The sequence below is a fragment of the Aedes aegypti genome, chromosome 3 (assembly GCF_002204515.2).
Source record: "Aedes aegypti strain LVP_AGWG chromosome 3, AaegL5.0 Primary Assembly, whole genome shotgun sequence".
NCBI classification, from domain to species: domain Eukaryota; kingdom Metazoa; phylum Arthropoda; class Insecta; order Diptera; family Culicidae; genus Aedes; species Aedes aegypti.
Window position 1 is genome coordinate 171133174 of NC_035109.1, and position 23226 is coordinate 171156399.

At 35.9% G+C, this 23226-nt stretch overlaps 1 protein-coding gene across 1 annotated transcript; it reads right to left on the reverse strand.

The window, feature by feature from the left end:
- Nucleotides 1-1501: 1501 nt before the first annotated feature.
- Nucleotides 1502-22778, reverse strand: LOC5568658 (mitochondrial import receptor subunit TOM40 homolog 1). Its single transcript, XM_021849771.1, has 3 exons — nt 22559-22778; nt 12239-12786; nt 1502-2336 (listed from the first exon to the last, which is right to left on the reverse strand). The coding sequence occupies exons 2-3, from the start codon at nt 12782-12784 to the stop codon at nt 1914-1916; spliced, it is 969 nt and encodes a 322-aa protein (XP_021705463.1). The 5' UTR covers nt 12785-12786; nt 22559-22778; the 3' UTR covers nt 1502-1913.
- Between the last annotated feature and the right edge of the window lie 448 nt (nt 22779-23226).

Sequence of the window (23226 nt, forward strand, 5' to 3'; positions counted from 1 at the left end):
GGCTTTACTCATCATTAACGAATAAAAAACGGGCCTTGTGGCCGAGCGGTTAGTATCGTCAGGCAGTTTAGCGTATCATGTCATAAGGTGTGGGTTCGATTCCCACTGCAGCCAATCGTGTTTATTCCGCACGGCGTGTGAGTCGAGACGACTCGCTCTCACCTCGAGTGACATGAGACGACTAATGTTTATCGAATAGGAGCGAGTCGACTATTGTCACCTCATTCGACTCGTCTCACTACAGACGCCGCGCAGAATAAGCACAAATGAAACTTTCTCGGCTGTACCACTGGAGCATGCTTGTCCGTTGTATAGTGTTAAGTTAAAGTCTGTCTGTGCAGCTAAATGGCTGAAGATGGTGTCCGTGTCTTTTAAATCGAAAAGCTTTACCCACGGTTTATCGACTAATCATCAAATTGTTAATCATGTTTAACTTAACACTCTGCCTTGAAACATCAGTGGAAGATTTTTTGGGAAAATTGGTGGAAGAATTACTAGAGGTATTTCTGGAGTGCCAAGTATTTCTGGAAGGAGTCCCTGAAAGTATGCTAGAAGAAATATCTGTAGAAATCACTAGAAGAATTACTGACGCTTTTCCTGGGGAAATCTGAGATGAAATGTCTGAAGAACTTGTGAAATAGTCAACGCGTGCGTGATTTGATTCACTTCAGCAGTGGGGTTTTTTGTTAGCTAATTTGAGCTTTTATTTGACCACAATATGCATCGTATCGAAGTACTTCTTATTGCAAAGTTTTAAACAATTCGGCCGAGAAAAACCTCCCCTGCCAAAGTAAGTTATGGAAATGCCCATGTCGCTCAGCACCCTAGTCACCCTAATTTTTGTTTACGGCGGATACCACTTTTGGTGCAATCATATTCGTTAGAATCCATGGCCCATTTTATTTTGCTGGCGTATAACGGTTTTCGATCGAAAGAGCATCGTAAACCATAAACGTTTCTGAAGGTTTCTCTGGAAGATCATGAATTTTGACAGTCGAATTCACTGCAAGCAGTACCAGGAAAAAAAGATGATTGTCAACACTTTACGTTAACAATAGGCTGTTTAGGAGATTTATTAAAATAGAGACCAAGTTTTTACAGACGTACTACCTGCCATGCGTAAATGATACATATTGCATGCCTTAGATAATCAAGAATTTTATGAAAATGGAAGAAATGGACACTTTTACAATGGAGGGATTGAATCCTACAAACATATCCCTTGTGTGCAGCCTTGAAGTTTGGAAGTTTCTATGTATACGTAAAATCAAGGCTTGTTAGCTAGGGCATCGCCTAATGAGGTATTCAAGTAAAACTCAGAATTATTTCCGTCAACTGAGTAGTTAGAAATTGCGCCAATTTAAACACCTAATTAGGAAAGCATGAACTATGAAAGACTTGCCGACATTTAAAATGTTTAATAACTGCCAATTTAAATTGACCTCAAAGTACACCCTCCCTAAGGATTTGTTTCCATTCTATCCAACAGCTGTATCTTGCGTTTCTTGAACCGTTTTATTGTTTTTGTAAAAGGAACCGTAAGAATAAGCACAACTTAGTTTAGTGACTGCTGGCTAACAACATTGATGCGTCGAGGATCGCGTGAACTACAACACGGGGGCGGGCTAGACAAATTAAACATCTGAGTTTTTGCAAGCGCATTTACAATTTACCTTTTTTATATTTTATTCAGATAGATCCTTTGTCATTTTCTTGCATCCACTATATTGGTTTTGCAGGTAATAAATCATTTGCTTCATTCATTTTATGCTAACAGACTAATCTTGGTTTCCCACTTCCCGGGGATCACTGACAACTCTACGAATGTCACTCAATAGGAAATGCGATGAAACTTGCACTTCAAAGTGTGGTTTTGAACTCTGCTTAAAATGCCTAACGAACATGTGGTCTGTTCAACCAATAATTAGCCCACAACCCAGCCGGAACTGGTTCTTGGTATGATTTAGAATGCCACTAAGCGCAAACGTGAATGGCAGCGGTTGCAGTTTCTTCTCTAGTACGGCCGCCACCGTCCAGTTGGTATCAACCATACCGCGGAACACAAGCTCTGACTTTGGCAGATCGATCTGGTAGCCCATGGTGGCAGTGGCTTCCTGCATTCGAAGGTTGGTTTCGACCTCGACGCCGAGCTGTAGCTGATCGCTGGCTTTCTGGTAATAGCAGATGTGCAATCCGGCGAGGCCAATCGTACCGGACCAGGTACCGACTTCGGTGGCATAACGAGCGGCAGCGGACATGATTGCTATCTGGCCACCGGGCACCTGTGGGCCATACTGATATGCTAGCTCGCCGCCAAGCGCCAGTTTGTTGGTCACCTGTAAAAGACATAAAAAGTGGTTGATTAGGCCGGATGGTAATTTCATGCATATTGCATGGAATGAGAATAATTTATTAGAATCCCATACGATCTGTCGTCCGTTCTTGACTAAATGAAGGTATTACTCAATGCTGACGATATGAAAAGAATATACCATCAGTGCACCAGATTCCGCTTATTTAAGCGAAGTTATATGTTCAAATGTTTATTATAAAATAACTATTGTGTCGATCAATACTATTTTTATGTCACAATGTAGCTTCAAGCATAGGTGATCAGCGGCAAAATAAAAAGAATTTGAAAAACATTCATAAAAAAAATATTAATTGCATTGTTACTGCATCTAAGTGTTCCTGTCTCCGCTCACGGGAAACAGATTTCGTAACAGCCGTGTACTCTCTCTTGTGCACAAAAATAGCGTGTATGGACACAGCAGGAATGTGCAGTTGTATTCGCATTTCTAGACCAACAGTGGCGTTGTATAGGTAAAATCTGATGCACTCCATTTTGTGCACCCGATAGAGAAATTGCCCATAGCGCGGTTTGCGAGAACCGAGAAAGCGCGCGCAATTGGCGTCACAACGTCTGTTGTTTGAAGAGAAAGCGACAACGACCCACATGCGTGACATACAAAGATGCAAGATGCAATCTTTAAAGGAAATCAAGTTCATCCACGTTAATTATGTTGTAAATGTTTGCCCGTGATCGTGAATTTAACCCTTCAGTCGTCGCGCGGTTCGCTACCGTCAGAACCACCACGCTGCTGTTGTGAATGAAAAGCGAGCTTTTTTTCAATAGTGTTGTACAAAATACAACAGCGCGACGACTGAAGTGTTAAAAACATTACATATGTACCGTAAAGTGCCCTAATTCAGCGCATTGCCTAATTCCGCGCATTTCATACAAAACGATTTATATATGGAAATACACATCAATATTGCAACAACTTTCAATGCCATTTGATGCTACTACTATTTAGAATAAGTTCGAATCATCAATAAAAGCAAATAAGGCATTTTTTCGCGGCGTAAAAAAATAATTAGTGGAGGCCCGTCGAAGTTGACGCCATTTTTCTAATTTCTTTAGCGTCCGTGCTAAGACTGTAGGACAAAAACAAAAGCGATTTTTTTTATTGAAAATGTTTTATTTTTTATGCAATTTTCTATGGAACTACTTGCTACAGATATGTTTCATGATGCTTCTATGAAATCTTATCAAATATTAGCATAATTATTGAGTCTTATCCCAAAAAGTAATACGCGGAATTAGGTCACGTTTTTTTTATAAGGTACCGTGGGGCAAGTGGGTAATGGAATTCGCATAGTTGAGATTCTTCAAATTCTAGAGACTTTAAATTGAAACAAATAAGGTCGTGTATATTTTTTAGCTTGACTCCCACCAAATATAAGCAGCATGCTGAAATTGATTTTTATGAAAAATTAAAGAAAAAAATACAGAAAAATTTTTGAAAAATGTCTCCTTACTTTTCATCTGCCCCAAAAGTGGGCAAGTGAAAAGTTTACCGTTTTGAACAATAAATTCAAAAACAAACAGTTATATTCACGATTTCTATTAGCTTTAACATTTGTTAAGGCTTCCCAATGAACAATAACATGTAAACAAAGAAAATGTAATTCTTTTCATTTGAATTTTCTTCTGTTCAGTTATGTTAGTTGAAATGATTCAACAACATTATAACTGCAACATTTCCAATGTTAGTTCTTACATTATAGGGCAGCAATTGCATTTCTGCTCTGTAGAATTTCCACCGCTCGTTATTTGTTTTTGAGATAGTCGGATATGACGTCGGATAACTCTTCGGGAGAAATCAAACGGAATCCTTCAATAACGTACTTAAAATCTTTTTTTTTGTGGATAGACCTATACCCCATTTTTATGTTTTGAACTAGCTTTACATAGACATTCCCCGAGATTTCCGTGTATTCTCTAATATTGCAACCTTTCAGTCAACGTCTTCCTTTTAATTGGCTGCCCGAAGTAGACATAATAATATTGTAATGTTTGGCAACATCTTTTAGAGAAGTTCCATGATTTCTAATAGCTTTCAACGCTTGAGTATAGTGTCTCTTGAATTATCTGCACGTTATGTTTTTCTATGATAATTGCGAACCATGTTTACTTATGGCTACTTGAAGAGAAAACACAAATTCAATCTCTAATGATAAACTTTTCACTTGCCCCACCTGATAAGAAAATTGACGGTGTTTAAATTGAGTTACTTTTAGGTCTACGTCGAATTAATTCTAAAACTCTTTTTATTGCAGTTTGAAACTGTCATAGAGGACAACTAAGAAGTGGTACAGGAAATTATTTTCCGCAACTTTTTTTCACTGAAAATATTAAAATAAGATTGTACGCTGCCAACTTGTTACGGAGTAACAGTTGACAGGTTAACAATTTTTCGCTCTATTATGCAATAATGGCTGAAAAATCTCAGAAATCTCTTACCTATCGTAATGTTCTCAATGGCCTCAAAGGTTTACGCAAGAGTTCAAAACGTTAATTCACATATTGAGTCAAATATATCAATTGTTTTCACTTACCCCATTTACCCACTTACCCCGCGGTACCTTAATGCCTTAATTCCGCGCACTGTTCTTCGCTGAACAATAAACAAGTTAAACATGCTATATTCGTCTTCACATCTAACTATTTCAAATGAAAAGTGTCTTAAATAAATACGTTTCACGGGCAAGCAGAATCTCGGGAAAGCTCACCCAAGTAACAATTCCTAGCCCTTATGGCCTTAGATGTTATTTATAGAGGTTTTATCGTGAAAGCGTCAAAACTTGTTAGATTTAGTGCAGCTTTATGTAATGCTTAACAGTTTTTACAATTCAAACATCTTTAAAACGTTTTGGAGAATTCTACAAATCCTTCTTTTAAAACTTATTTGCTTGTCAAGTTTGTTGAACACAATCAATGCTGGGAATGAGTTGTTTAGTATGCAATAAAACTAGCGTTTAAAACCATCAATACAGTTGTTTGGTTGTCTTATGATATCGTCAATAAAACTTTATAGTTTGTGCTAAACCCTGTTAAAGGCAGGTTAAATCTATTTTGCATGATCAGATACAACAATAAAACTATAACAAGTTTGTTGTTATATTGTGATGTTTTCTGTGCACTTACAGGGAAACTAAAAGCGACCGTCCAGAAACCACGTGGACATTCATGGTGAGAGGAAAAGTTTATCCAAAGATCAAAGCCCATAAAAATTTTAAAATTGTTGCCTGAATTTGTGTCTGATTTGTGCACACAAAATTTACTTAACATTGTGAACCACAAATAACAAAAAGTATGATATACGGGGAAGAGAGATTACAAATGGCCATATTTTGTGAGACGTAATTTATGGATAAACTTTATGGATCTTCTGAGGTTTCTAGTTTGCTTAACAGATTTAAGTTTCAGGTACCCGTGGCATTAGCGGATACAATTGATTGAATTTTTTAAGACATATCGATTCCAAGCAATAATGCGAACTGGTTCTTGTGTTGTGAACAATGCAGAATACAAATACCTATAGGGGTAGTCGGGGCGGTTTCGCCAATGGATTGGAATGAGCACCTCTTGAAAACTGCATAAATTTTTGAAATTTCAACTGAAGTAAAATGCTACTCCAAAGCTGGCAAGGAAATTAAGCAATATGTATGTTATAAGTCAGTTTTTTTTTCTATCTTTATTAACGAAATTTTTAGCCCTGGGCTAGTTCATCTCGGGTCCAACGGCTTTACTTCCCTTCCGAAGGAAGTCGTCACTAAAATTTTTGGTGACTATCTTGGGGATGGGATTCGATCCCAGGTCCTCGGCGTGAGAGGCGTGTGTTCTAACCACTACACCAGGTCCGTCCCCCATAAGTGAGTTTTCTAAAGTAATAGAATAATTATATTCGAAATACCATCAGCGTATTTACCAGTATCCGCTCATGTTCCAGTAGTCCGCTCACGAGTTCAAAAAGTAAGGTAATTTGAGTAAATACACAAAAAATGTCCACAGTATGATTCTATTTGTCGATTTTAATTGTATAGCGGCTAAAGTTTTCAAATTTACGTTGTGTTCTTATCTTATTTCTGGCGTTACGTCCCCACTGGGACAGAGCCTGCTTCTCAGCTTAGTGTTCTTATGAGCACTTTCACAGTTATTAACTGAGAGCTTACTATGCCAATGACCATTTTTGCATGCGTATATCGTGTGGCAAATACGAAGATACTCTATGCCCTGGGAAGTCGAGAAAATTTCCAATCCGAAAAGATCCTCGACCGGTGGGATTCGAACCCACGACCCTCAGCTTGGTCTTGCTGAATAGCTGCGCGTTTACCGCTACGGCTATCTGGGCCCCTATTTACGTTGTGTAAACTTATCATTTTTCAGTGTGAGCGGGCTACTGGAACATGAGCGGAAACTGGTGCACTGATGGTAGAATGTTGATGATTGATTGTTACAATGTTCTTTAAAATTTAATCTTTTTGCAAAGAGTGTTTTTAAACACTAATTACTTTCCAGTTGAGTGAACAAAATAATTAAATTACATGATTCTATGAGTTATTTTCACATTCTAAAATAGGGTGCTCATATCATCCCATCGATAAAAAATCGACACGAAAAATTACAAATTTTGAAAAATCATTCTTTCATTCGTGAACTTCATAGGACAACGGAAATCGTGCGGATCTAAACATTGTTGGAAATAGTACAAAGAACTGATAATTCTATAATATTTTCTGCACTTCTATCGAATTTCCTTAAAGTCTCCAAACTGCTCCACATTCCCCTATACGAAATTCACAAGTATCAATGCCACGTTAATGAAAATACCATAACAAATGTTTATCTTTGTTTCATGTGATGGTCATAAAAATATAAGAAAAATACTAAACGGCTCATACAAAAATTTACCTTTTTTCATACAAAAAGTATTATGGAGGGTGGAGGGGTTGTAAATTTTCTATTTCAGCGTTACGTAATGAATGAATTCTGCCTTTCATTGAAATTGATGTTAATTTGATTGCTTCGCGAGTGCGCGGAATTAGGCGTTCTTCTGCGCGGAATATAGAAAAGCGTTTCAAAAGTGCGCGGAATTAGGCAATTTCTACAAGTGAACTATTTCAAAAAAATCTCATTTTTAAATTATGAATAAGTCTAGTTTATATTTTTCCCATAATCTAAAATGGATTTGCTAGCGATCCGCTCATAAACCTTTTTTATTGATGCAATACTTTTTTTAGTTAACAATTTGAATCGTTTTATTCCTTAACTGCGCTGAATTACGGCACTTTACGGTATTTGAGTTGGTAAGAAAGTTTTCCGGTTTCGGGTAGCCTCAAAGTTATAATGCAGATATCAAGGTTATACCACAGGCTTAGAAATTATTTTATCATTGAAACAAGTAATCAAATCATAGTATGCTTGAGGAAGAAAACGCTTTTAATAATAGTAATAATCAACAATTCTCAGGGTGACATCGAAAGTATCATTGAAGCCTACTGATGATTCAACAGCAAATTGATGGAAAATTTTGTCTTATTAAGCTAAGTATGCTGTTTCGCTCAAGAAAAGTAAAGAAATTCCTTGACTGAATGGGTCAAGAAATTTCCTACAGAGAGCCCCATTTGAAATGACATTTCTTCTCAGCTGCGTACTGCGAACAGCAAAATGTGATTTTCTTTACCATTTCTGGGAAGAAATTTTCCACGCATCGAGTTAGGCGATTCCTTTTCTTGTCAGTAGCAAACCAGCCTTTAGCAATCATTGGTCTCTAAATATCCAAGCTTTAAGCTTTTATGAAATAAATTTGTAATCATATTTAATAGCTAAAGAGCTTGGTTTTCTAATTAACCATATGACTACAAATATATCAAACAAACAACAGTTTGCACGTTTTCCATGCTTCGGTGAATTTCATCATCTATAGACATAAATGACAAAAAGGGTTTGACAGAAGGTATAGTAGGTATGAAAACTTTCAAAATTACATATTGCTATTGCATGTCAAACAATGATCATCCAGAAATCTTGAAATATATATTCAATATGCAGTTATGTGGGCTTCGTGGCCATGCGGTTAGCGGCGTCAGTAGTCTAGGCGTATTGTGCCACGAGGTGTGGGTTCGATTCCCGCTCCAGTCGGTGAAAACTTTTCGTCAAACGAAAAATTCATCACTGGGCTACTGGGTGTTCCGTGTTGTCCGTTGCCTAATGTTTGTGATTGTTCAGTCTGTGCAGCCTTTGGCTGAAGACGGTGTAAATTGTCTTTTAAAATATGCAGTTTAATTATGTCATCTATTTTTCAAAAAATATTGAGGAGGGGCTAATCCCCTCTGGCCCCCACCTATTCACGCCAATGCCCATTACTCAGCTACACATAAGTGAATCACTACTGGTATCGAGTGACCGAATGTAGCACTAGCCGTGGTACCCATTCTGAGCCCGACTACTATGTCTTATCTCGTCTTTGATGTGACTGTTATGCGAATATTTTCAAGATGGGACAACACAAGTGGGCTTTGTTTTTTTACAAGTGTGAAACAAAGGCTACTATTTTAGCAGTTTTTACTTATCTTCTGACGATGTTGAGTTGATTTATGCAAAAAACGCAAATTGCTCATAAGTCGAAATGGGACTGCGAATATGGGCGGGCAGTATAGGAATTGCCTTGAAAATTGTTAAAAGATTCAGCAATTCTTTGATAAATTAAAACAAGAATGATCGCACGTTCAGAAATTGTTAGCACTATCACACTCGTGCTGTGTAGGTATAACACGATACGACTGGGCTTAGATTATTCCAATACTTCCATCTAAAGATTCTTCAACCGTCTTCTGATAAATCACTATGGATGTTCCAGAAACTTCTCCAGAATTACTTTCAGGAATAATCATGGCCTATCATGCACAAACTATGTCACGTTTTACAAGGCATGATAAAATCATGAAAAACCTTATCATATTTTTCATCCTCCATAAGGATAAGTACGACGTTGATCGAGTTTGTATGCATATTGAACAAACGATAAATTGTTTAATATATTTTCAAGCTTTTTTGTTAAATCGAGGGTAGAACAATCCTTTAACTGTCCTACTCAGGTGTTTTTATGCGTAGTACTGTTCTAATATGTCCTACCTGTCCTACTTACTTCCCGAGTCACTGACATGAATAACAATACTTGACGAGTGCGAATAATGGAAAATATATAAATTTCGTTGGAAATTAGCATCGAGCAGGGATTGAATCCTGAGAAAATTGAGAGAATCTCTCACGTATCGCTCTCTGTAACTATCATAACATGCTGCACATTGTGAGAGACTGTTTATCGTATACTGCTACAAGTTTGATCAGATTGGGGGGATAGTAGTGCATGATAAAACCCCTCTAAACATGCTCCAAGCCTGGGGGACACTGTTGTTATTGGAAGTTCGTGGATTGTTTATCGTGCCAGTAAAGAAAAACACCTATCCCCAACGGTAAACAAGCGAGAAAAATGGATTTTATCATCGCTCTCTCGTTGGGGCTCTCGCTCGCTGCTTCCATTTATCAGACTTGTTACACCTTGCGATACAATGACGATCGTGGACCGCAACAGATGGGATGTTTTTCTTTGCTTGCTTTGATCGTGCTTCATTCTCAAATGAGAGCGAATTCTGCAACGCCTGGCATCGAGTGTTGCAAGTCACCCAGCACGACGACATTTGGAAATATTCACCCTTTATACGACTTTTGATATGACAAAATATTTCGATTCAATCTTTTATCATTTCATTCTGTAGCCAATGAAAGTTCAAAAAGGAATTTAATTTTTTAATTAAGTTTAGTGTTTAGATCATGGTTTTGGTTGGTTGATTTTGAAAAGTGTTACAAGTCACCTCTTTTGACGGATTTTCAAAATTTTAGTAAAAATAAATAAATAAATAAATAAAATAAACCTCTTTTGACGGTACATCTTACCCTGTTGGAGAGATGTTGCAATATTTAAAACGGATGTTGAAATACCCAATAATGTGATTCCGTAGTACAAGCATTATGGACGGCACTCAATTTGGAGCAAGAAACTAAGATTTTCTTCCTTTTGATTAGCCCATTTTGTATGGTATAGGCATTTTATCCTGAATTGTACTGCCCATACTCGCAATACAGTCCCATTAGGAAATTCAACATGTCGAGAAAAACGCTTCGAAACATATTTTCAAATGTTTCGCCGTTGCTGAAAGTAGTAAATCGTGGTAGCATCACTCAACACAATATCTTTGAAGAATTATAATATCTTTAACAACGAAAATACAGTTGAAATGGTTATTTTTCATGTCAAAATATAAGATACAAACCAGTGGGACTTGCTATCCGAGTATTTCACTTGCCAAACACAAATATACCCGCATACCAGTCCCATTACTTGGGACTCGCTTACTTTGTTATCGCGCACCTTGACACATTTACGTTTAGGTTTACAGTATTTCCCTCGGCACTCTTTGCAAATGTTAGTACTCGCATCTTTTAAATTCAAATGACCTTTGAAGTTATCAAACTATATAATGGTAAAAGTGATAGTTTCGAAGTTGTTCCAGGATTTGATTTTACAGTTCCTGCAGCACGAACATGTTGGATTTGATCCATACTATAGGTAACAACTGAGCAAGTTTTGATTTACCCTGATGACGGCAAAGCTGTTGGCGATTATCTACAGTTCGGACTCGATTATTCGGAGTATCGATTTTTTTTCACTCCGGATAGTCGAATCACCAAAAAAAAAAATGTTATCTTCGATAAAAGAACTTAAATATTATCTATTTCCGTTATTTTATTTATATGATGCGGTGGTGTAGCCAGAATTTTTTTTCAAGAAAGAGTAGGGGTCTCTACAAGAAAAACAAATTTTGGCCGGTATACCTACACAAAAAATCACTTTTTCAAACCCCCCTTTTCTTAAATACGTTCAAAACTGCAAAACCATGCATATTGTATATTGCAATACCAAATTATCTCAGATTTATGCCTAAAAATTGAAAAACAAGAACATTAAAAAATAAATTCCGGATAATCGAACCCCGGATAATCGAGTCCGACCTGTATATGTGTATGATCTTGCTATCCCCGGAATCATTTGATTTCCTTACATTTGATGTCGCAATTTGCGATTCGCAAATACTCATCAGGTTAACTTTGACTATGGAAACCCTATCGACAATGCCAGTGGCGATGAGCGCTGATTTCAAAACCCAATCTTCATGCTGTTGAAATATGAGCCTGTCGGAGAATTCGTTGGAAATTGACCAGAGAACAATATTAGTGATAGCCGTAACATTGATTCAGGGTCAGTTATTTTGCTAATTTTTGTTTAGAAGCTTGCAAGAAAAAATTTCAAGATGTGGTTTTACCACTTATTGCAACAGATGGGAAAACTTTCATGTCCAGCAAGAATAAGAATTTTACGTGAATAGACATGGTTTTAAACACTGCAATTTTAATTATATTTTTTTCAATTAAATAAAAATTAGACAACACAAAATTTCCTCGTAATTAATGAATGGGACTGTTATGCGGGTACTTTCAATATGGGACGTACATGGTTTGGTATTTTTGTCGCATTTTGTCCATACAAAGACACAATATGGGATTCTTATGCGAGTATGGGCTGGGCAGTGTACGTGAGGTGCATATTTCATAAAATATAGTTGATTTAAACTTTTGCTGAACAATAAAATTAGAATTTGTTTTATTCTTAAGAATCTTAGATATCTTCGAATGCACTCAGATTATAATAATTTTCAAGGGAAGTTAAAATACAAGAGCCCCCTTTAGATGATTTTAGTTTATTTTAAAGTATTTAAATGAACTCTCCCTTACTCTACTCACATACTTTACTATCTATCTAACTCTACTTACCGCTTGCAAGTAATGTGCCACCATCACGCCGGAGTTGTTCAGGATATTGGGATTGCCCACGGTCAGCGAGGCGGTGAAATCCTGCCCCTTGTAGTCCGTGGTCAGCTGTGCGGCAGTTACTTTCTGGTTCTGGATCTGCGATGCGAATTTGCACCGGACATTCGGCGTCAGCTGGTGGATGATGTTCGCATTTAGGTTCCCAGCCGGGTCAATGTCTCCCAATATGACCGGGAAGGCCTCCGAGGGGGACATTTGCTTTGTGCCCACATAGGTGGCCCCGAATCGATATCCGCTCGTGTTGGACGAGTTGAGGTTAATCGTATGGGACACTTGGAAGTGATTGCTGAGCCCTTTGTTGATCATTAGCTTCGCGCCCTCGAAATTGGCCGGCATGACATCTTTGCACTTTTTATGCAATTCCTCCATCGATCCGGGGTTCTCCAGAGGCTTCTCCGGTTCCGGACTGGCAGGGATTGGTTCCGCTGGTAAGGGAGGTGGAAGGCCACCGGCAGCGATCGGTTTTGAAGCGGCGAGCACGTTTCCCATATAGGGTTGTCGTAAATTAATCGATTATTTCGATTAATCGATTAATCGACTCACTAATCGATTATTTTTTTATCGATACATGTATCGCTCAATAATCGAGATAATCGATTAACTGACATCGATTATGAAATAAAATTTTGGTCGATTATAGCAAGAAAATAACAATTTCAAGCTACTGTGATGCCTTCAAAACATTGTGTTCTGTGCACAAAAATTTCGTGCTAAAGAAAAAAATCGTAAAACCACGAAATATGATTATTGATCTTTGCACTTGATTTGATATTCTCTGTGGGTTTATCCAAAATATTTTTCAAGATCGTCGCCGCGATTTTTTTTTTGCGCAATTCATTGTTGTACTGTCTATCAATAGATCTTTGTAAATACATAGATAATTTCAAAAATTGCTATATTCGTATTACCATTATAATCACGGTTTTCCCGAATTTTGTCGTAATCACGGGATTGTAGAGATTGTATACTTTTGATATTCTGTTGTCGACAATCATTGGGAACCTTCAGCAATATTTATACATTTTTTGTTTCAAATGGTTTTAATTATAGCAGTGTTTCTCAACCGGTGGTTCCGTAATGCTATTCTAAGCAATTAACTATCATTAACAAAACTCTAGTTTGTTTTTGATGGAATTCTGACAATACCCTATGTGGACTCCTATGTATAAAACTAAACCTTATACAGGGTTTACCGAACCGGGAAAAACGAGAAAAGCGGGAAAAAGGCGGGAATTTGAATCCACCGGGAAAAAGACGGGAAAAACCGGGAATCTGAGAAGATCATCGGGAAAATCGTTTTAAACGAACATATTCAGCAGTTATCTCTATAAAATAAGTTGCAGAAAGTAGTTATGTTTAATGATATTGTCATGAGGAATCCGTAATTATGAACAAATATGTTTCAAACATTAATAACTTAATTCCTGCTATGCTGCACCATATTTCTTAAACATGTTTCACTCTATTCTTCGCAATGCTTCCAAATATGTTTTTGATTTTTTTTCTCGCCTTGTCAGGGATAACATTTTTGATCTTTTCTCTAACTTTTTTATTCGAAGTTTTGCATTAATGTCCAATTCCTTATCGCAGATTGATTTAGCACTCTTCTGTAGTTGTTAAATATATGTACCACAACAAATTTTGAAAACAATCTTATTTTTAAAAGGTTTCAATTTGTCACTAGTTGTCAAAATCAACAAAGTTTTGAAAAAGGGCTCATTTACGATTTTCATAACGCTCAGCTGTTATAGCTCATATAAAATGTGTAGAATATCCATACAAAAATTTTTACGAGAATGTGGGTGGATAGGTGTCAAAAATGATAATTTTTGGTGTTATTAAAATTGTGAATGAGCCCTAAGTAAGTGCTTCTACATGTGTGGCCTTGAACTTATTTGCTTTAGAGAACTCTTCCTTTCTAGTAAAACAAATTCAAAGGATTAATAAATGAAATACTTTAAATTACGGTAAAGAACTACTTGGGCATCTTGATGATTTACTTAGGCATCTGGGGCTTTTGTTTGTCAAATTATCTGAAACTCAGCAGTAAGATGCACTTAAGATGATTATAAACCAAAGCCAAACCTCGAATTCTCTAGAGCACGAGTCTAGAGAATCAAACAGCGCTCTGAGCTGAAATTTTGATCGTTTAATTATCACCAGAATGTAACCAATCTATCGAATTTTCAACGCGAACGGTTGTCAGGTTCTCTAGATCTTAGAACTTTATCTTAAAAATTCGAAGTTTGTCTTCGTTTTAAAATCACTTTAAGGGACATCTTGTTGATAAATATGGTTTTAGTAGCATTTCAATCAATTCTTTGTCGTGCCAAGAATAGGATCCGTTTTATTAGCACAATTAACTACCTTTTTTCATGGTAGCTCTAGAGCTCCATTGATTTTCGACGAACGCGTGACAAATCTATTGAGATGAATACTATGTCATAGTTTTCAGAATAAGATTCTATATAGATTAGAAAAAAACTAGTAATCAAGTTATTGTTCCAATAGTGGAACAAACAATTAAATTACTATTTAAAAAAATAGATGAAAAAATTGAAACTGATAAAAAAAAGTTTTAGATAGATAGATATCTTTATTTAAGAGATTTGCAGCTCGAGGCTAGCTCATCTCTTAAAAAAAATGCTTTTTATAGAAACGATGTTTAATATAGAAATAGACAATGGAAGCCATGGGAGAGAAAAGTTTAAAAACCGGGAAAATTTTTCTAAAATATATCGGGAAAACCGGGAAAAAAGCGGGAATTTCAAAATCGAAATTTGGTGGCCACCCTGTTATAATCACTAACCTTTATATGTGCAATTTCAGCTAAACCTTGAAATGCTCTCTATCTTGCGCTACATATTTGTATTACCGTTCTTATGTTTTACGCTCAACAGTGAGGAACACATGCAATTTCCAGTGTATTCTTAAAGGTTCTCCTGAGGTTCTTTACATTTTTAAAAGAATGTTTGAAATATATGCTTAAAATAAATATCTATATAAATAAAAATGGAATGGTGTTTGTATGTCACGAAATGGCTTCCGAACGGGTCAACGGATTTGAATGATTATATTTCAGTTTTGTTCGTCAAGTGTTCCGACGTGTTTGTGTGTATAAAAATCCCAGAATATTCACCGGGAAAGTCGGAAAAACTAGCGTGAAAGAAACTGTCATTTTGTTTGGGATGATTCATAGCGTTTTTGAGCTGCCTACTTGATGGCAAGACGAAGTTTGCCGGGACCACTAGTTTATAAATAACCTCATAACATTATTTTTTACTTGTTTTGGACATTGGGGCTAATATGCGATGGAGATCATATCCGTGCTAAAAGAAACTTTCAGTGAGTTCAAGAAGCGGCGGTACATAAAAAATTACACTTATGCTATTTCTTATTCTTCTTCTTGGTACTACGTTTTCACTGTAACAACCCCCAAAAAGTTCTAAAAGAAAACCCTCGTGTATTCTTAATCGCATAGTCTTGCTTCGCCGCGGAGTTCTCCATTTGAAATCCCGAAATTTGCCTCAAGAATCCTTTCAAGAAATACTCCAGAAATTCTCCAAAAATTCAGCATGGATTTTTCTTCATTGCTCCAACAATTCCTTAAGGAATTCTTCTAGTCATTCATCAGAGATTAATTTTTTTTTTTAAATTTTGTTTTAGTAGTTTTCGGGGTGCATAATAATTTTGTAGTGTTCTTTTGAGAAATTCCAAAATTATTTTCTGAAAGAGTTACAGGAGAAATCTCTAGAGGTATCTGCGGACAAATCCCTGAAGAATTCCTGATAAAATCTCAGGAGATATTTCAAGGTGTATCTATATACCCATTTCTGAAGCAATTTGTGGAAGAATTTCTACAGGCATTCCTCAATTAATCTTAGGTATAATTCCTGTTAATATTACAAGAGAAACCCTTGAAGAAATTTCAAGATGATTTTTGTTTAATAATCGACTTCATGAAAATCCTGTAAATATAAAAGGAGGAAATCCGAAAAAAACATGAATAAAATCTGAACGATTCTTGGTGAATTAAATGTATATTTTTTATCCTCTAATTTCTGGAACAGTTCTAATTATTTATCTATATATACAGCCATTCCATGAAAAACCGATCTAGTGGGTCTCCGAATTCCGTGAAAATTTGCTATTTTGTTCCTTAAGGATAACGTATTTTTGGATTTTTTGATTAGGGTTATTTTGTTCCTTATCCGAAATAAGGATACACGTATTTTTGGATTTTTTGATTAGGGTGACCAGAAAAATCGTGATCTTGCAAAATTTTTATTTAAAAAAAAATATAACTTTTGAACCGTTTGACCGATTTTCAATCTTTTTGGACGAAATGAAGGCTAAATTCCATAAAAAAAGATTGGAAATCGGTTGAACTGTTCAAAAGTTATGATTTTTTTTAAACATTACAAATCTAATGCGCTGAGATCTACAGTGTGTGCCGATGAAAAATGACTGATTTTTTATTTTCATAAAAATATATCTCAAAAACTAAAAAACATACATCGCTGACAATTTGACAGTTTACGTAAAATTTTCTGAACTTTTAAGAAAAAATGAGAGCAGCAATAGTCTCTTTGGTCCCGAGGCCTTCAAAACACGAAAAAACGGAAACTATTGAGTTTTTTCATGTAAAAAACACAATTTTTGTGAAATTTCATTTCGGCCTTCATTTCGTCCAAAAAGATTGAAAATCGGTCAAACGGTTCAAAAGTTATAATTTTTTAAAAATAAAAATTTTGCAAAATCGCGATTTTTCTGGTCACCCTAATCAAAAAATCCAAAAATACGTGTATCCTTATTTCGGATAAGGAACAAAATAGCAAATTTGCACGGAATTCGGAGACCCACTAGATCGGTTTTTCATGGAATGGCTGTATATTTATTCATTTATTTATTTTACCTTTCTTGAGCTTGCTTGAGCTTGATGGGCCGCCCGTGGTTGCTACTCCAGTATATTTATTTTACCTTCCATTCCGTGGTTGCTACTCATTTATTTATTTTACCTTCCATTAATAAACTCCCTTGAAGATTTTTTTTCTGTGATATCATGAAGTGTGCCATTAAAAAATCAAACTTTTAGAAAAAGATCAAGTAAAACTATAAAGTAAAATATTGCTGTGCTGAATTAGCCGTAAGCGTTAAAAATCACTATGAGAAACATAAAAAAATGAAATTCAGCCGACAAGAATTATAAAATGCCTCTAACAATAACGAAACTAGCACCCCTGCTAATTTGAACAATACCTCATGCAATCCAACAGGCAATTTATTAATTCAATTTGAACTTCTAGTCACCCTAGAACCATGTTTCTTGTTACCTCTTTGGCTGTTTTATTTAGATTCTGCGTGTCGTTTCATGATGCTTCATTTCGCTTTACTCCGTTCTATGAGTAAAATTTGAATTATTTTTAATTTGAATCATGTGTAGATTAGCGGGGTGTAAATTAAAATAATGGTTAAACCAAAGGGGTACCCGGTAGTATAAAGTTATAGATCGTGGTATTGAAAATTTAGAGCCTCTCGAGCTTCTTAATCGAATAAGTTAATAATGCAAGTTTAAAGGACATTTTTAGTTACTATTATGTGGAGTAAAAACACGGATTTTACTAAGAAAAGATTGTTAAATGAGCATGAGCATGGTCATGATTGACCGCCCGCAGTTGCTACTCCGTTATTGCAAGAACAGCGGTACTTACACATGGCACAAGGGTTCAGGAGGAGGCGATTTTGCCGTTTTTCTGAGGAGAAAAAATTGAACTCAAAATTTTCAACACAGATCCTCAAGCAATTCGAGTAAAAGTGCAAAAAAAAAATGCGAGGATTTTTTTTTTCTGGTACTTCCTCTCTCTTGTTGCGATGCTCACCTTTACTCACGCTTCAAAAAAATTCTTGAGCGTTCCGTTAGAACGAGGCAGTCCTCGGGGAGTTGTGGGAGCATTCTTTTTTGATGGAATTTTACTCTGGTGTGTTTTGTGCTGCGTTTTCCTTGCTCAATTTTCGTAACTTCTCTGCTTAGCATTTTTTCGCTCCCTCGCAAAGAGGCAAAGGTAGCACGCTGCTCTAGAGTATGTCACCGAACTCTGATGATGTTGAGGAGTATTATCAAGCCTGCTCAGGATCAGTAGCATCCTTAATGAGTAACAACAGATTGTAAAATGAACAATAAATCAATAATTTGTGTAAGTGAGTAGCAGGATCATATCCGTTTAAGTTCTATAGAAATCCCACAGAACAGTTGAGAGCTAGTCAATTTCATGAAGTAGATTTGAAGGTATTTTTAGAACAAATTCTTGCAAAACCTCATATGTTATATGTGTAGGAATAGTAAGTCGTATCCTTGGACAAATTTCTAGAAACAAGCTTGAAGGAGTCTGAAGAGGAATTTTGGGCAGAATACCCACAGCCTCTCCAAAAGAAATTTTAGAAGGAAGTCATCAGTATGAACTAGAAGTATTACTGGAGGAATTTATTAAGAAATCCCCAAAGGAATTTTAGGAGGAATCCTAAAAGGAATTCAAAAAAAATTCAGATGAAAAATCTGTGGAATCAAAGGAGAAAAACTTGAATGATTCCTAGCAGTTTTCCTGAAAACCCTCTTACAAAAAAATGCCTGTAGGAATCTATGGAAGCCTTCATGGTAAATTCCAGAAGGAATAACTGAAAAAATCCTCTGAGAAATTTCTCGAGAATCACCTGAAAAAAAAAATCTGCGGTGAACTCTGGATGCATCTCTGGAACTTTTCCAAAATGAGAAGAATTTATGCAGGCATCTCCGGAGGTATTTCAGAAGGAATGGTGTTTTAATAAATGAAAAATTGGTAGAGAACTCCCTGAAGGAATCCTTGATGAATTCTAATTTTCAAAAGATGTTTTCTGATTCTGAAAGCATTCTTTAAGTAATCTCAAAAAAGCAGTTTTGTAGGAACCTTTGGAACCATGAACTAAGTTGAATTTGAAATTCATGAAATTCGTGATGGCAGTCGTAGTGTAATTCCTTGAGGAATTGTATGATGTGGTATTGGAAATCCAATTAAATTTTTTTTTTAGATCATTTTAGAGGCATTGAAAATTTGTTACCCTCACTGAGAATATGAAACTTTAGTTTTACCCTTTTACTGCTGCTATCATTTTTTTCATTTTTTAACAACAAATAAATATTCAAATCGCAATAACTTTTTTGTTTGTCATGAGTTTTGCATAATTTTTTCACAAGTTCTCAAAAATCTATTCTTTTTTAAGTATATGTGTTGATTTTGATCATTGGATCTAGAGATATTCCGAGATATTCCTCGGGGACCGACGTGTAGCCATAACTCACGTAAATATCTTAGGCTACATAATTTTTATCGCTTTTGGATATCCTCTTTTCGGAATAATACATTAATGATAATATGTTGTGAACATATGAAGCAATTTGGTGCAGCCGTTATAAAGTAATGAGCATTTATTTTTCTGGAACCACGCTTGCCAAACAAAGATCTTGAAAACTTAAAAAATCACCACACTGGTTTCAGGTTTCTCTAAGAATACTTAACCGATTTGTATGAGTTTTCCAGAGGAGCTCCTTGTTATTTTTTCTAGCCTTGTTTTTTTTTCTAGCCTACTTTATTTTTTGGTAAATTGCTAAAATACAAAATTGCAGCCAAAGAAATTTTGTACGGGAAGTGTCGGCCCCCAAAGAATACCGAAATATCTTTAAAACCAGATCACCAGATTGACCATCACCAATATTGACACAGATTCTGAAAGTAGAAGAATATTTGAACCTTCAAGTTGTCGCGTGGTTCACCATTACGCTGATGAAAAAGCGAAAAATTCAGGTTCTTGTCCAATTCTCTAACAGATTACACCACAAATTTCCCTAAGTATTCTTCCTGATACTTCTTTTAGAACATCCAATAAAATCAGGATATTTTCATAGGAAATTTTGCTGCAGATTTATCCGAATGCTTTCCAGATTTTTTTTTCGCTGGAAATCTTGAATGTTTAGTTTTCTTCGAAGAAAATTATCTATAAATTTCTTACCATATTTCTTCGTTGCATTCACCAGACCTACTAAGAAAAATCCTATCATGGGGAATATACCTCCGGCTGTTACTTCAAATATGTAACGAACTTTTTGGTCAGCTCCAATTATCCTTGTTCAGTTTAAGCAGATCTTCTACAGAAATTGTAAATGGCAATTTAGTAAAAAATTATAAGATCACTAAACTGAGGTAAAATGTTGTTGGATTTTCTTAAGAAGCTCAATTACTAGTTCTGTCGATACGGAGCAATTTCTAATATTACTTACTAAGGATATACATTAAGGCCGCACGGGACGTCATCATAATCACTCTATCCATTTGAAGAAGCAAATCCCAAGAACCACTCCATATATCGATGCGCAAATTGTATCACTATGATTCTATATATGTAGTGCACAACTCAATACATTTTCATCTTCATCTGTTCACTAAAACTCGAGATTTGCTTCCACAATATTTTGATGATAATTGTTAGAGTGAGACAAAAGATAGTGAAAATAACACGGTCTCCCGTGCCACCTTAATCAAACCAAAATTTATTCATTTGGGAACTCTTGCCACAATTTTGCACTTCAAAATAATTTGGCAAACATTCCGTAACAATCTACCCGATTATTGGAAAAGGACTTCACTTCATTTTCTCACTTATCTAAAGCTTTCTCCATATCTATATAAATAAAAATGGAATCATATTTGTATATCATACAAGGCTGGTAGCAGATCTCTTTTTACAAACTTGGTCACTACTTCAATGCAAGTCTCCATTTTTAATGGAACATCCCTGAAGTTTTTATTTTAAAAGCTTTAAATCGTAATTCTATATTCTTTGAATAGCACTCACGAAATTTTGGCGGGAAAAGTTTTCAGATTTTAAGATTCAAAATCAAAGAAACAGTTATTCAAGTCATCGTGTAAAAGTCTGAATTCACCCCTCAGTATGGTGCAAAAGTTTGTGTTCACCCCATGAACTTTTGTCATGAATTCGAAAAAAATATTAATAATTTTCCTAGGAATTCCTTAGTAAATTCGGCAAGTTTATCCAAAAATTTCTGAAAAATTTCTCTTGAGACATCTCTGGATGAATGCCTGTGATTTCTTTGGAAACTTCCTTGTAAAATTTCCTAAACAATGTCTTGAAGAACTACTAAAGTTTACGTCAAAAAAAAATCCTGGTTACATTTTTAAAGACATCCTGAATGACAATGTCTGCAGAAGACACTGATCTTCAAAGTTTGTACACCCTGTATGTCGATGATTTTTTCGGTTCCTTCATTCTGCATACATTTTCAATCTCCATATCTCGATATCCTCCTTATCTCGATATCTCCTTATCTCGATGTGATTGTCGTTCCCAATTTTCTCTCCGTATGTCGATATGCCCATTATCAAAGGTTACTAGACGAGATTTTAGAGATTCAAAACAATTTGCGAAAATGAAATGACATCTGTATGTTTTTCATTTTCCTGGCAACGGAGTGGTTTTCAATCTAGTATTCGTTAAAAAATTGTTCTATGTCTCGATCTCTCCCTATCTCGATGGTCCCTTCGATATCGAGATGTGGAGAGGCGACTGTATATTAATAATAATATTTATTACTTTTATTGGAAATATTTAATGAAGCCAAGCAGGGGTTTCCTACAGAATCATGTATGTTCTGTATAAATTGATCAGTTCTAGTAGCAGTTCAGTAGCGTTTATAAATTTGAATTATTTGATTCTTGAAATCATAAAACATAAAAGAGTAGATCGCTGCCGAATCCTTACCGCTCAATTAAACGGTTTTAATGTAGGCAATAGCTTCAACCAATTTATCCATAGTATATGGATGATGATGATGATCAGTTTGAATAAAATGAATCAAGGAACAATATACTACACATTACCTCATATTCATGGTGTGGAAATTGGTTTTGTAGTAATATCATGAGAGAAATTTCACGTATTTGTACATCCGTATTCACAAAGACTTATTTATTAGGAACAACTTTAAAAGCTGTTTTAATTGAATTACGGTAAAATGGAAGTAAGTTGAGGATATATTAGTGATTATAGTAATGCATATATCAATAAGTACTCGTTTCTACAAAAAAAATGTCGATTATTTCGATTAATCGATTAATGCTGGTCGATTAATCGTTATCCATAATCGGCAATCTTGGACTGTAATCGATTATGAACTAATCGATTAATTGAGATTTTGCGACAACCCTATTCCCATATTGGCTACTCTTTACAGATTACAACAACACGGAACAAATGGAATCCGTCCGGGATACACAAGCACTATATCCTTCCTTCCTTTTTCTAATTTATAATCCGCGATGAGAAATCCGCATCGATTACGCAAAAGATAGCGCACTACGGCCGAAAAACACGAATCGCCTGAAAAATGCCTCACACGACGAGCAATCAAAACGCAAAGAAACCACACACTGACAGTTTCGCGTCTTGACAGGTGTTGCGTAATTTTGCGGCAGTGGTGCCAGCAGAGGAAAACTCCGTAAGATGATTCGAGGGGTAATAAACCTTGTATTATGAATCCGACAGAAATAAGGACAAACATTTTTTTTATACATATTTTTTCTCAATCTCCAAGCGTCGCGACTAATATTTGAATAGTGCGCTGTGTTCATAAACATCGTAAGAATGCAGCGCCACACATGTCATTATGACAGTTATGTCGGGAACGAGTCAAACGTCGCGTGTCCCACACGCGCGTTCCGATTTGGTGGGCGCGCGACAATAAAACGAAAATTTTCTGCACGCTTATTCAACTCCACTTAATGGTTGGTATCCACTTCGTAAGTAGGGTAAATTATGTATTTTGGACAGGCTAAGGATTTGTCTGGAAACGGCGATCGATTAACTACCTTAGATACTATTATGAA

What these genes read in the sequence shown, in the direction of transcription:
- LOC5568658 (XM_021849771.1), bottom strand. Translation starts at nt 12,784, where the DNA reads ATGGGAAACGTGCTCGCCGCTTCAAAACCGATCGCTGCCGGTGGCCTT. An exon ending in TGGCACATTACTTGCAAGCG is followed by an intron (nt 2,337 to 12,238) that starts GTAAGTAGAGTT and finishes TGTCTTTTACAG; the next exon opens with GTGACCAACAAACTGGCGCT.